Source organism: Electrophorus electricus, chromosome 13 (assembly GCF_041902795.1).
Source record: "Electrophorus electricus isolate QZ-2024a chromosome 13, ASM4190279v1, whole genome shotgun sequence".
Classification (NCBI taxonomy): domain Eukaryota; kingdom Metazoa; phylum Chordata; class Actinopteri; order Gymnotiformes; family Gymnotidae; genus Electrophorus; species Electrophorus electricus.
Window position 1 is genome coordinate 7,117,501 of NC_137509.1, and position 15,000 is coordinate 7,132,500.

Sequence of the window (15,000 nt, forward strand, 5' to 3'; positions counted from 1 at the left end):
CAGTGTGAGAAGAGGAAGAGAAGAGCAGTGTGAGAAGAGCAAGAGAAGAGCAGTAGAAGAAGAGTAAGAGAAGAGCAAGAGAAGAGCAGTGTGAGAAGAGCAAGAGATGAGCAGTGTGAGAAGAGGAAGAGAAGAGCAATAGAAGAAGAGCAAGAGAAGAGCAAGAGAAGAGCAGTAGAAGAAGAGCAAGAGAAGAGCGGTGTGAGAAGAGTAAGAGAAGAGCGGTAGGAGAAGAGCAGTGTGAGAAGAGCAAGAGAAGAGCAGTGTGAGAAGAGTAAGAGAAGAGCAGCAGAAGAAGAGCAAGAGAAGAGCAAGAGAAGAGCAGTAGGAGAAGAGCAAGAGAAGAGCAAGAGAAGAAGAGCAAGAGAAGAGCAAGAGAAGAGCAGTAGGAGAAGAGCAAGAGAAGAGCAGTAGGAGAAGAGCAGTAGGAGAAGAGCAGGAGAAGAGCAGTAGAAGAAGAGCAAGAGAAGAGCACTAGGAGAAGATGAGAGGGGCAGCATTAGGTGCCGTGTGCTTACCTTCGCAGGAGAGGCCATGGGAGGTGACTCCAGGCAGCGCCTCCCTGCACACGTTACAGAAGGTGGGGCGTGCATGCGAGCAGGCGTACCAGTTATGCATCCCAGAGAAGTGCTCCATGTTAAACTGGCTGGCCTGGGGACCAAAGGGGCACCACATTCACTCTCCAATCAGGAAAAAGGCACCACAATTAATAAAGTGTGTAAACAAGGTTAAAGGTCAGGAGTCTAAGCAGACCTCATAGCTCTCCCATTTCTGGACCGATTTTAGCGCGCTGATCCAGTCCTCCATCTCCTTCCTGCTCTCCGCACAAAGCATCAGTTTACGGAATGGAGTAATCACCTGAGAGGAAAACAGAGCGACTCTTGTTCTAATGCAGTCTATTCTATTAACATGTGTGTGTGTGTGTGTGTGTGTGTGTGTGTGTGTGTGTGTATATATGTGTGTGTGTGTGTGTGTGTGAGTGTGTGTGTGTGTGTGTGTGTGTGTGTGTGTGTGTACTTACTGTGAAGCTGTTGTTGACATTCTTGGTGCTGGTCTCTGCCACACTGGCATCTGAGAGGTCCACCTCATCGAATATGAGAGACTACGGCAACACAAGAAGGTCTCTCACCAAATCAGCCCACTCACACAGAGCACTGAACGGGGGCTCGCCTCGCCTAGCCCAACCCCGGGGTTACCTTGGAGTCTTTGGCGTAGTAGAGAGTCCTGCCCCTCAGTTTGAAGTAACGCCTCTTCCAACGCTGAAAGGAGCTGGTTTGCTTCAACAGGACACCCTCCTTCACACTCTTCTACAGACAGACATGGAGCGAGGGGTTGGGGAGTGACAGTTAATGACGAGTGCACGACTCTGTGGATGTGTGTGTGACCAAGTTAGAGACACTGGCGGCGGTCCAGGGTCCCCGAGCACCTCCAGGCTACAGACGCGGGCTGCTGGCTGTGTGCAGGAACAAGCCTTGGCTGTGGACCAATCCTCCGTAGCCTCAGCGGCGGGCGAGTGACCCGTGAGCCGGTTCTCATCGCTGTGTCTCTCCCTTCCCCCGAAGCCTGAAGCAGAGCTGCTCTCACCAGCCCAGAGGCAACCGAGGAAGTCTCTACCCACGTTAAACCCCCTTAAATTCCCCTCCCACCCCCCCAAACAAATCGACTCCTCTGGCACTCAAGATCACCTCTGTGTCTTCCGGTGTGGCAATGTCAATATATTAGATACATCAATACAGCACTGTTCTTCTGGCCTTAATACTCAAATAATGGTTTTGTCAGAATGTTGTGTAGGGGAAAGGGGCTTCCACTTTCCTCAGTAAAAGCCTCAGACCCAAAATTGTGCAGTTGTGCGCCGAGGCAAACAGAATCTCTGGAGGCGTCCAGAGGCCATAGCACACCTTAACCGCATCGCATCAAGGCCGCAAAGTGATAAGCAGGGGATTTCCCTGCGCGCTCTCTCCATTACATCATAATCGCATTGGAGAGGCGGGAAGAAAAACCTGCCCAGAGTCGCCTAGCAACCGGACCTTTCTGTGCAACTGGCGAGAACGTTCCCATTTCCAGAAAGTACATCAACCTCCTCCCAGTCCCCTTGGGTCATGACATGTACTGACAGGTCTCTGCAGGCTGGCAGTCCCGCAGGTGAGCAGTCTTGGAGAAGTTCCTCTGATGGACAGTCTCCGTGCATCTGCACCCGTTTGGTTGGTAATGCGTTGCTGGGAGAGATATATGCTATCTGCCTGCACCCGCTCCATGTGGTCTGACCAGCGGCAGCTGTCTAGGCCCTACTGGGAACTCAAACTCCGGTTATATCATGAGCTGCACGATAGATTGTTTGTTAATCCTTATTGCAACATTGGTCTTTGCAGTACCGATCAGAGAAGGGTGCCATACACAAATAAGCTCTCCAACAAATCACACATTGTTAGCGTATGCTCCGAGCATCCCATGAGCATCTCACACATTCCAGAATTGTCTTCTGTGGGTGTTTCGCAGGATTCAAATCATCTACAAATGTAAATGACTTCACATCAACGGTTCATCAATGCGGTTTGAAATATTGCAAGGCATACTGCAATCTGTACTGCTCCTAACCTTGTGGCCACAGTGCTTACTCTTGCTGGGAGGATCCAGCAGTAGGTGCGTGTGTGTGTGTGTGTGTGTGTGAGCAGAGGGTGGGAGCCATGGGTGACAGGGCAGTGTGTGGGTGTCATGTTGGGTTGGTGTATGTGATTATAACACTTTTTTCTTCCTCTCCCTTTATGGAATGCAGCAACAATGTGGATCTGGGCTATGGCATTGATCAATGTGCTGATAGCAGGACACAAGAATGGAATGGAGAAATATTGTGCACTAGTAGATAGGTCTGTGTGTGTGTGTGGGGGGGGGTATGTGTGTGTGTGTGTGTGGGGGGGGTATGTGTGTGTGTGTGTGTGTGTGTCTGTGTGTGTGTGTCTGTGTGTGTGTGTGGGGGGGTATGTGTGTGTGTGTGGGTATGTGGGTATGTGTGTGTGTGTGTGGGGCTTGCGTGTTAATGTTTGTCTGTCTGTCTCTCTCTGTCTCCCACTCAAACGTACAGCCTGGACTGCTTGGAAATCTGGGAACTCACTCTCCCAAACCTTTTGTCTGCCTTCTAGTGTATTCACAGCGGTGCAGTGGCTCACACCCGCAAACACACCCACACACAGGACACAGAAAAAGAAGTGAAAAGAAACATAGTCACTCTCACCCTCACACTGGGGCAACATCCTGCCCCCCCACACACTATGACATCAAATCATGACTCATGACTTCTTTCTTGGAATGACACACCAAACTCTTTAAATCTTTTCACTTCTCCACTCTCACCTCTCCAGTCTGCTCCCTGTCATTGCCTCGTTGCTCTCTCCCTTCATCTCACTCTCCCTATCAGCTCATTTTCTCTCCTCTCCATCTGCCTTGCCCTCCACGTCTCCTCTCACAGGTTCAACACCCTTCTGTTTTCATCCCAAAAGTCAATTAGTTCAGTTTATTCTGTTATATCATGAAATCATAGGTACTAGAGGAGAACAGTGGCATTGCATAATAATTCCCAGATCTGAATATGCGTATCTGTGTCTGTCTGTGTGTGTGTGTGTGTGTGTGTGTGTGTGTGTGTGTGTGTGTGTGAAAAGTGGGGAAATGTTCCTGGTTCACCCACAGAAGTTCCCAACACCTCCCATGACTCATAATCTTCCACGTCACGGTCCAATTATACTGGTAAGAAAGAAACTGAGTTTCTTTATCCACCTATAATGGGACCTGAGGCACAGAAAGATGAGTCTCAGAAAGAGGGAAAGAGTTAAAGAGTGAGAAAGCCGAGATAACAGAGAGGCTTGGGGCGAGAGGAGGAAGGAACACTGTGATCGTGCCTTCCAGGCAGGAATCATACAGGCAATAAAGCAGAAAAAAAGGGACAAACCATAACAAAGGAGAAGCCAGTAACAGTCCCACTGCAGTCAGCACTAATCACACACAGAGAAAGCAATCCAGTGTCCATCTGGAAAACACTACCAAAGCTGTCCTGCAGACATGAGTCATCACACAGGCAGAGCCAGAGAGAAACTACAATCCAGAAGTATTCAGTAACTAGTAACCAGTAAGTAGGAGAATATTCTACAGATGATTTGCACACAGAGACCCCTGATGTCAGGCATTAGTGGTTATATACATTAGACTATACTAAATGTTTTCTATGATTAATAGCTCATAAATCTATGCAAGCCTATAAAGAGTGCCTAGAGTGCTCTATCAGGCAGAAGCTGGCTGATCTGTCCCTGCATCGCATTGGCCAGAGAAACAACCACCTACCAGTGTTTCCCAAGCACTAAAGGACTCTCACACGCATCCTGATCAAGGTTCCCTGACCAGGTCGGCAGAAAGCAAATTACCTGAGGTTCACTTTCTGATAGGCCAAGGTTAGCCAGTCACTCTTATCTGTCAGTTTCCATGGATACACCAATGAGCTGTCTGCAAACACAGATTTCAGACGCCTAATCAGTGCTGCGAGTAAAGGTGTAGTGAAACTAGAGCATGACAGCCTGAGAGAGAATGGAAACAAAGGCTATGTTATACACACACACACACTCACACACACACACACACACACACACACACTCACACACACACACACACACACACACTCACACACACTCACACACACACACACACACACACACACACACTCACACACACACACTCACACTCACACACACACACACACACACACACACACACTCACACACTCACACACACACACTCACACTCACACACACACACACACACACAGAAAAAACCCAGAATGCAACTGCATTTCAGTCCTATATTACAAAATGGCACAAAGCTGAGTGCTTAACAGCGTCCCTTTACCCGGAAATGGCAGCTACTCTCCTAGCGGTCAAATGAAAAAATAGCATTTTCAAACAAAAATGGATTCAAATAGATGCGGATGCTTTCATTTGTCTACCACACTGCCGCTTGACATTATTTGAGTGCTACGCAGTTTAAACAACAGACTTGTGATACAGTCCAGTAAGAGAGAGGGCAGAGAGGCTGGGTGAAAGGGATCGTCTTGGGATGGTGGTATGGAATAGGGTGTTATGGAATATAGCGATATGGAACAGAGTGGAATAGAATGGGGTGGAATGGAATGGGGTGGTATGGAATGGCATGATGTGGAATGATGTGGTATAGAATAGAGTGGTATGGAATGGGGTGGTATGGAATATAGTGATATGGAACGGAGTGGAATGGAATGGGGTGGCATGGAATGATGTGGTATGTGATTAGTTACGATGCCTCCCAACTCTTACATTTCAGGAAAATAGTCTGTCGCTAAAAAACAAAACAAAACAAACAAACAAACAAACAAAAAACTAAAACTAAAAGAGCAGGTGGTGTAATGGAAGTCCCATCACAACTAAAATGACTGTACTCAGTACATGCCATAATGATGGATATTGAAGGATATATCTGAGCACCAGATTCATTCAGTTCACTCAGTAAAAGAGTGTCAGCCTTTTTATATTTAAACGTTTTTAGATACTACAGATAATCTCCACTCTGAAGGTTTGAAATGTGGCTAGAATGCTCTAGTGAAAACTCAGAACAAAATGATCATTTGTAAAGAAAGAATGCAGCTAATATTTTGTTATCATTTCTAAGTCCACTGTTAGCTAGGGCTCTTTGTTAATGCCTTTTTACACTAGTCTGGAGAGGTGGGCCCAACCACTTTAAATCAGAAGTTAAAAATAAAAAACAACAACAAATGTTATTTCCAATAAACAGTCGTCTTCATCTTTTCTTCTTCCAGGAGTATACTCAGGTTTGCCACCCAAAACAAAGCCAAAAATCATGGAGGAGAGAGGAAGAACAGAGCTAAGTTCTGACAGGAGACAAGGAGCCTGCAGACAGAGCAATTAGGACCAACGCCCACAGCAAGACATCCTTCCTCATCTAGTCATTAAACTAATGAAGTGATTATAACCCCATCTGGAGCTGTGTGTGTGTGTGTGTGTGTGTGTGTGTGTGTGTGTGTGTGCGATGAGTATTTATTCCCCCACCCCCACACACATACATGTGCACACACATAAATGACAAATGAAGTGTTCCAGGTTACTTTTAAAAGACGACTGACCAATGCTCACATTAAAAAATAACAATTTGTCAGTTGCATAAAGCAGCTTATTCCAGCCTATCACTACACCCATTACTACACCCATCACTGCAACCTTTACTACACCCATCACTACACCCTTTACTACACCCATCACTACACCTACACCCATCACTACACCCTTTACTGCACCCATCACTACACCCTTTACTGCACCCTTTACTACACCCATCACTGCACCCTTTACTACACCCATCACTACACCCTTTACTGCACCCTTTACTACACCCATCACTACACCCTTTACTGCACCCTTTACTACACCCATCACTACACCCTTTACTGCACCCTTTACTGCACCCATCACTACACCCTTTACTGCACCCTTTACTACACCCATCACTACACCCTTTACTGCACCCTTTACTACACCCATCACTACACCCTTTACTACACCCATCACTACACCCTTTACTGCACCCTTTACTACACCCATCACTACACCCTTTACTGCACCCTTTACTACACCCATCACTACACCCTTTACTGCACCCTTTACTGCACCCATCACTACACCCTTTACTGCACCCTTTACTACACCCATCACTACACCCATCACTGCACCCTTTACTACACCCATCACTACACCCTTTACTACACCCATCACTACACCCTTTACTGCACCCTTTACTACACCCATCACTACACCCTTTACTGCACCCTTTACTACACCCATCACTACACCCTTTACTGCACCCATCACTACACCCTTTACTGCACCCTTTACTACACCCATCACTACACCCTTTACTGCACCCATCACTACACCCTTTACTGCACCCTTTACTACACCCATCACTACACCCTTTACTGCACCCATTACTACACCCTTCACTAGATCCATCACTAGACTTATCCCAAAAGCTAAGTGAGCAGTCCTGTCCTGTCCTGAAGGGACGTCCACTATCCCCGTGGTGGCTGATGTGTAGCTGCTCAGCTGTAATACGCAGGTGCCTGTGAACCTATATACCTGATGCCATTAGTCTGAAAATGAACCCCACCCACCTGAATGGAAGACCTGCGTTTTCATACACAGATACAGTTTGTATAAACACAGTCAGGCATTAGTGGAGAAGTCAGTTATGCCCTCGAGCCAAAAACCTGAGCAGCTGGAGCATCAGTCGACAATAACGGATGACTGCTAGGCACCCTCATGGTTCTGCTGGCTGCAAGGCATTTCTGGAGGGCATTTCTGCAGGGAGGGCATTTCTGGAGGGCATTTCTGCAGGGAGGGCATTTCTGGAGGGCATTTCTATACACTGATTGTGCAAGATAAATCTGTTCATAGTTCTGCAGAGGTCAGAGAGGTCACAGTTGATCAAGAGCCACACCCTTAGGGGGTTTTATCCCAATACGGAGCTGTGGACAGATGCGGACCATCAATGGGAACGTTCCAGGCATATCTGGGCTGGGAGAGTCTTGAGAACTGATAAGTTCTGTCTTTCTCTCTCTCTCTCTGTCTCTCACTCTCAAACACACACACACACACAATACTTAGACTACGCTCAAGTCCAATAACATGACCCTGAGCTATTGTAAATATAAAACATAAAAGATCAGGATCAGACTATCACCAGCATGGAGTGATAAGAGTAAAACAGGAAATAAAAATTACAACTATAACCTTACGGGGCACACACTGACAGAAATACACACACACGCACACATACACACCTGAAAGTAAAACGAATTCAGCTCTTCAGCTCTAGAGAATAGTGCAGAAACACACATGTACACATAGAAAGCACAAAGAGAGAGGTAGCCTTTTTCAACTTTTCAACTCTAGAGAATGACACACGCACACATCACATGCGCACGCACACGCACATGCACACGCACAGACACATGCACACACACACACGCACACACACTCACACACACACACACAAACACACACACACACACACACACGCACGCACACACACACACACACACACACACACACACACATTTAGAAAGACAGGGGCTCCTTAAGCACTGGCTGGCTGACCTGAGCGATCTCTCTGGTGCCTCTCTCCGTGATGGGTAGAGGGTGCGCGTTATCTGAGCACCTCTCCAGAAAGTCCTCCTCACTGAGTCTGCTGCGGTCTCCCTGTGCCCAGAGCCCCAGGTCCAGGGGCACGGGCAGGCAGCACAAGGAGCCTGGACACAGTCTGGCCATGTTCCACACTCTCACGCACACCGGCATACTCTCAGAGACTCTTACATGTAGACTTCCTCCTTCACCATACACACGCCCTCTTGAGTGAAAATGTGTCCTCTTACAGGGAAAAGGTGTGTAAAAGGATCCTCCTTATATCTGGGACTGCCCCCAACGTCATAGAACACACACACACAAACACACACACACACACACAGAGGTGTGTAAAGGGAAAACTATAAATAGATGTAGGTGAACTGGTTGAGCAAGCTTCCAAGCTCACAGAACAAACTGCCATATTCATAAAAACACTCCTATTGGTCCTTTTTATCTATCAATCAAAAACCCCAAATCCTGGATGGGAGGATCATGACAAGATAAATAATTCTATATATATATATATAAATAATAACAAGCGACTATGAAAGGATGCGTCCAGTTTAGGGGTCCACGGTAGTTGAGGCATTCTTCGTGTTCCTAAGCACACCTGCCAGAATTACATAACTGAACACTTGGCACAACCCCTGCCAAAAATGCACACACACCTAATTTTCTGAAATGATGCACAGAGTATATGCAACCCTGACAACAATACACATGTTTTACACACGTCATGCTAATCCACACGTCCTGTTAATCCACTTTACATCTTGCTTTCACACAGCTGCTCCCTAAATTCAAAAGAGTTTCCATTTGTTCATACTATCAGATGCTTACAAACTAAGGACATGTATATTGATATTAATGCCAGACAGTACAGTTGGTCATGAATGCGTTTACTCTGAAACCTGACTGAGTCTTCAACTGGAGGAGAATGTGACACAGGCAACAAGGAAATGAACAAGCAGTATGCACACACACACACACACACACACACACACACACTCACACACACGCACACACACACACACTCACACACACACACACACTCACACACACACACACACTCACACACACACACACACACTCACACGCACACACACTCACACACACACACACACGCACACACACACACACGCACTCACACACACACACACTCACACACTCACACGCACACACACTCACACGCACACACACACACACTCACACACACACACACTCACACACACACACACACACATACACACACTCAGACACACACACTCAGACACACACTCACACACACACACGCACACACACAGAAACACACACACACACACTCACACACACACAAACACACATACACACACACACACACACACACATACACACACACTCAGACACACACTCACACACACACACACGCACACACACAGAAACACACATACACACACACACACACACAGGCTGTTGCGGCTGCCTGTCTAGCTGGTCCTGCCTCTGATGCCTGATACTCCCACACAACCATACACATACAAAGAGAATTACAGACAGGCACAGACCTGAGAGACAAACTCACATATATTGAGCTTTAAAAAAAGATTCTGACAGGCACAAAGAGCACCATCAGTCTTCAGCTCTGCCCCTCTGTGCACCGCGGTGTATATTTCTCTCTGTATCATGATCATCCAGACTGATTCCAACCCCTTGAATTAACTGTAACATTAGACCATTCCATCAAGGAGAAAGAGGTAGAAAAACAATGTGGGTAATTAAAGTTGCAAAGTCCCCATCAGCCACTAGAGGGCAGTCATAGGCATCAAGTATTAGAGAATACTGCAGTCATTTGTAAATGTCTGTTCAATACTACCTCTACTACACATGCCTACACATAGAGATGCACACATATACACAAATACACACAAGCTCAAATATGCCTGCATATACGCACACAGACACACAGGCACGTACAAGCATGCATAGAAGGCTTGTGGGGACAGCACACACATACACACACTGAGTCACTGCTGACACTACACGGCCCAAGCCAGCCCGATGGCATGCAGAGTTGTCATAGCAACAAGTTCTACATTGCCCCCCTGACTTGGGCATTGACGATGTTGAAGACACACACACACACACACACACACACACACGCAAGCATACACACACACACACACACGCTCGTGCACACACCTATGCCTACATGTGCACAATCATGTGCGTGTGCACACGTGCACAAGCATGCGCACACACATACAAACACACACAGACACACACACACACACAGTCAATATACAAAAACTGAGACATCTTGAGATTATTTACTTTGAACAATAGGATTTTTATTTAATATAACAGTCCATGTGCCGTCTGCTCTAAATATAACAGAGTAGATCAGGACAGACACAGACAGGAAAGTCTGAAATCTAACCACAGTGTTCCCAATCAACCCCCCTGCCTCTCCACCCAGGTGCTATGAGAGGGTCATCTCTGTCTTGCTCTGTGTGACAGCTCAGTTTTCTAGGAGCTGAAAACCACATGTCATCTCCTCAGCCCAATGTGGGGCTACACCTTTCATTAGTGCAACAAGAGAACATAACTGCACAGTCTAGAGGTTCTACGTGCCTTTCTCTCATGTGCATGTTTAAGAGATACACTAAGAGATACACTAAGAGACACAGTAAGAGATACACTAAGAGATACACTAAGAGACACAGTAAGAGATACAGTAAGAGATACATTAAGAGATACACTGAGACACAGTAAGAGATACACTAAGAGATACAGTAAGATATACACTAAGAGATACAGTAAGATATAGTAATAGATACACTAAGAGATACAATAAGAGACACAGTAAAAGATACACTAAGAGATACAGTAAGAGATACACTAAGAGATACACTGAGACACAGTAAGAGATACACTAAGAGATACAGTAAGCACTGGCTTTCTATAATAATGCTGGAGTAGAGTAACACGATGGTCGCCCACGTATCCCTCACACCTTTCAGGACATCACCAGGAAGGTTACAATTCCGTATATTTATCATTAATGTGTACAGGATGTATGCATATATACTGTATTTCATGAATGTGTATGTCCTGCAGATGTCCTGTCAATAGTACAGGAGGCAGGGGACTCTTGAAGTCTTGCTCTGCTAGCACTGTCTCACAGTGAAGTGGAGCACTTTGAGAAGTAAAATATACGCACACCTACACACATGCAGATTCACACCACCACTCACAAACACACACACACACACACACACACACAGACAGCGCACACAAACGCAGACACAAACGCAGACACACACACAGACACACACAGACACACACACAAACGCAGACACACACACACAGACGCACACAGACACACACACAAACGCGGACACACACACACAGACGCACACAGACACACACACAAACGCGGACACACACACACACACACACACACACACAAACGCAGACACACACACAGACGCACACAGACACACACACAAACGCGGACACACACACACAGACACACACACAAACGCGGACACACACACACAGACGCACACAGACACACACACAAACGCAGACACACACACACAGACGCACACAGACGCACACACACACACACACACACACACACACACACACACAGGAATATTTGGTGCTGACTGTGCTGCCACAGCAAAGGCATCTAATCTGATGCTTCCAGCTTATGACTCAAATCTGCCTCTGATTGAATCTACTGCTTCAGTCATAGAGAGAGAGAGAGACTGTACGAGAGAGAGACTGTACGAGAGAGAGAGAGAGAGACTGTACGAGAGAGAGAGAGACTGTACGAGAGAGAGACTGTACGAGAGAGAGAGAGAGACTGTACGAGAGAGAGAGAGAGACTCTACGAAAGAGAGAGACTGTACGAGAGAGAGAGAGAGACTGTACGCGAGAGAGAGAGACTGTACGAGAGAGAGAGACTGTACGCGAGAGAGAGAGACTGTACGAGAGAGAGAGAGAGAGAGAGAGACTGTACGAGAGAGAGAGAGACTGTACGAGAGAGAGAGAGAGACTCTAAATGGTTTTTTCCTGCTCTGTAAGAAGGTAATATTTGGTTTATTTTCTATCTTTTAGTGTTGTGTTGAAAAGTAATGCAGGATGAAGGAGAGAAGCAAAAGGAGCAAGCAGAGAGGAAGGACAGAGTTTGAGCACGACGGGTGGAGACAGAAACCGGTGCTAAACTAAAATCATCTAAAGTGTCTAATCTGACACCTAATCTACGCTTCTGTACAGGATGAATAGCATGATCATATTTCTGGAGGAAAGAGAAACTCTGTGCAGATTCTGACTGTGAGGAGGTTGAGGTGTTGAAGTCCAGATCAGAAAGTAAAACAAATACACACCAAATATCTCTCGGCAGAACCAACCGATCCAAGGAGCTCCTGGATCGATACAGTTATCAAACAAAAAGCATCATGACAAATTGGCTGTTCAAAGTGACATGAATGGATCATTTCCAAAATCAGCTTATTCAGTTCTGGTCAGAAGAACAATAATAATAATAAAAATTGAAAAACAAATGTAAAAAATTTTGAAAATTTAAAAAAGAAAAACATTAAATAATTACAAACCACTAGTAAATATCATCCAGATCTACTCAACCTAGCAACCGCTGGGAAAGAAAACCACACAATAGAGCCTCCAGCGCAGACTGGAACTCTGAAATACACTGACATTCACAAATACTCTGACAGTCATAAATACACTGACATTCACAAATACTCTGACAGTCATAAATACACTGACATTCACAAATACTCTGACAGTCATAAATACACTGACATTCACAAATACTCTGACAGTCATAAATACTCTGACATTCACAAATACTCTGACAGTCATAAATACTCTGACAGCAAATTCAATTCAGTTGCATCAGCAGTCTATGTCAGAAGGGTTTAGATTCAAACCTACGTCACTTCCCCGATATAAGGAATCCATATCCATATTCATATTTTCAACAGTGATGATAAGACCAACTCAAGAAATGACAGATGCATTAAGCAACACGCTGTAAAGAGTGACCCCACTCACACTATTAAACACGCTGTAAAGAGTGACCCCACTCACACTATTACACAACGTGCAAAGAGTGACCCCACTCACACTATTAAACACGCTGTAAAGAGTGACCCCACTCACACTATTACACAACGTGCAAAGAGTGACCCCACTCACACTATTAAACACGCTGTAAAAAGTGACCCCACTCACACTATTACACAACGTGCAAAGAGTGACCCCACTCACACTATTAAACACGCTGTAAAGAGTGACCCCACTCACACTATTACACAACGTGCAAAGAGTGACCCCACTCACACTATTAAACACGCTGTAAAAAGTGACCCCACTCACACTATTACACAACGTGCAAAGAGTGACCCCACTCACACTATTAAACACGCTGTAAAGAGTGACCCCACTCACACTATTAAACACGCTGTAAAGAGTGACCCCACTCACACTATTAAACACGCTGTAAAGAGTGACCCCACTCACACTATTACACAACGTGCAGAGTGACCCCACTCACACTATTAAACACGCTGTAAAGAGTGACCCCACTCACACTATTACACAACGTGCAAAGAGTGACCCCACTCACACTATTAAACACGCTGTAAAGAGTGACCCCACTCACACTATTACACAACGTGCAAAGAGTGACCCCAATCACACTATTAAACACGCTGTAAAGAGTGACCCCACTCACACTATTACACAACGTGCAAAGAGTGACCCCACTCACACTATTAAACACGCTGTAAAGAGTGACCCCACTCACACTATTACACAACGTGCAGAGTGACCCCACTCACACTATTAAACACGCTGTAAAGAGTGACCCCACTCACACTATTACACAACGTGCAAAGAGTGACCCCACTCACACTATTAAACACGCTGTAAAAAGTGACCCCACTCACACTATTACACAACGTGCAGAGTGACCCCACTCACACTATTAAACACGCTGTAAAGAGTGACCCCACTCACACTATTACACAACGTGCAAAGAGTGACCCCACTCACACTATTAAACACGCTGTAAAAAGTGACCCCACTCACACTATTACACAACGTGCAAAGAGTGACCCGACTCACACTATTAAACACGCTGTAAAAAGTGACCCCACTCACACTATTACACAACGTGCAAAGAGTGACCCCACTCACACTATTAAACACGCTGTAAAAAGTGACCCCACTCACACTATTACACAACGTGCAAAGAGTGACCCCACTCACACTATTAAACACGCTGTAAAGAGTGACCCCACTCACACTATTACACAACGTGCAAAGAGTGACCCCACTCACACTATTAAACACGCTGTAAAGAGTGACCCCACTCACACTATTACACAACGTGCAGAGTGACCCCACTCACACTATTAAACACGCTGTAAAGAGTGACCCCACTCACACTATTACACAACGTGCAAAGAGTGACCCCACTCACACTATTAAACACGCTGTAAAAAGTGACCCCACTCACACTATTACACAACGTGCAGAGTGACCCCACTCACACTATTAAACACGCTGTAAAGAGTGACCCCACTCACACTATTACACAACGTGCAAAGAGTGACCCCACTCACACTATTAAACACGCTGTAAAAAGTGACCCCACTCACACTATTACACAACGTGCAAAGAGTGACCCCACTCACACTATTAAACACGCTGTAAAGAGTGACCCCACTCACACTATTACACAACGTGCAAAGAGTGACCCGACTCACACTATTAA

At 45.8% G+C, this 15,000-nt stretch overlaps 1 protein-coding gene across 9 annotated transcripts in view; it reads right to left on the bottom strand.

Annotated features, from left to right (window-relative positions):
* Positions 1–15,000, bottom strand: part of si:dkey-172j4.3 (diacylglycerol kinase delta) — a 62,122-nt gene that overhangs the window by 21,440 nt on the left and 25,682 nt on the right. For 4 of the 9 annotated variants that reach the window (XM_081725462.1, XM_035520047.2, XM_081725458.1 and 1 more), the window contains exons 2-5: positions 1,197–1,307; positions 1,022–1,102; positions 754–858; positions 519–651 (exon numbers count right to left, since the gene is read on the bottom strand). In XM_081725462.1, the coding sequence (XP_081581588.1) occupies positions 519–651; positions 754–834 (214 nt within the window). In that variant the 5' untranslated portion in view covers positions 835–858; positions 1,022–1,102; positions 1,197–1,307. Of the gene's footprint in view, positions 1–518; positions 652–753; positions 859–1,021; positions 1,122–1,196; positions 1,308–8,183; positions 9,228–15,000 lie in introns of those variants that run through there. The other 5 variants (XM_081725461.1, XM_027011480.3, XM_081725459.1 and 2 more) reach the window with 2 other exon arrangements.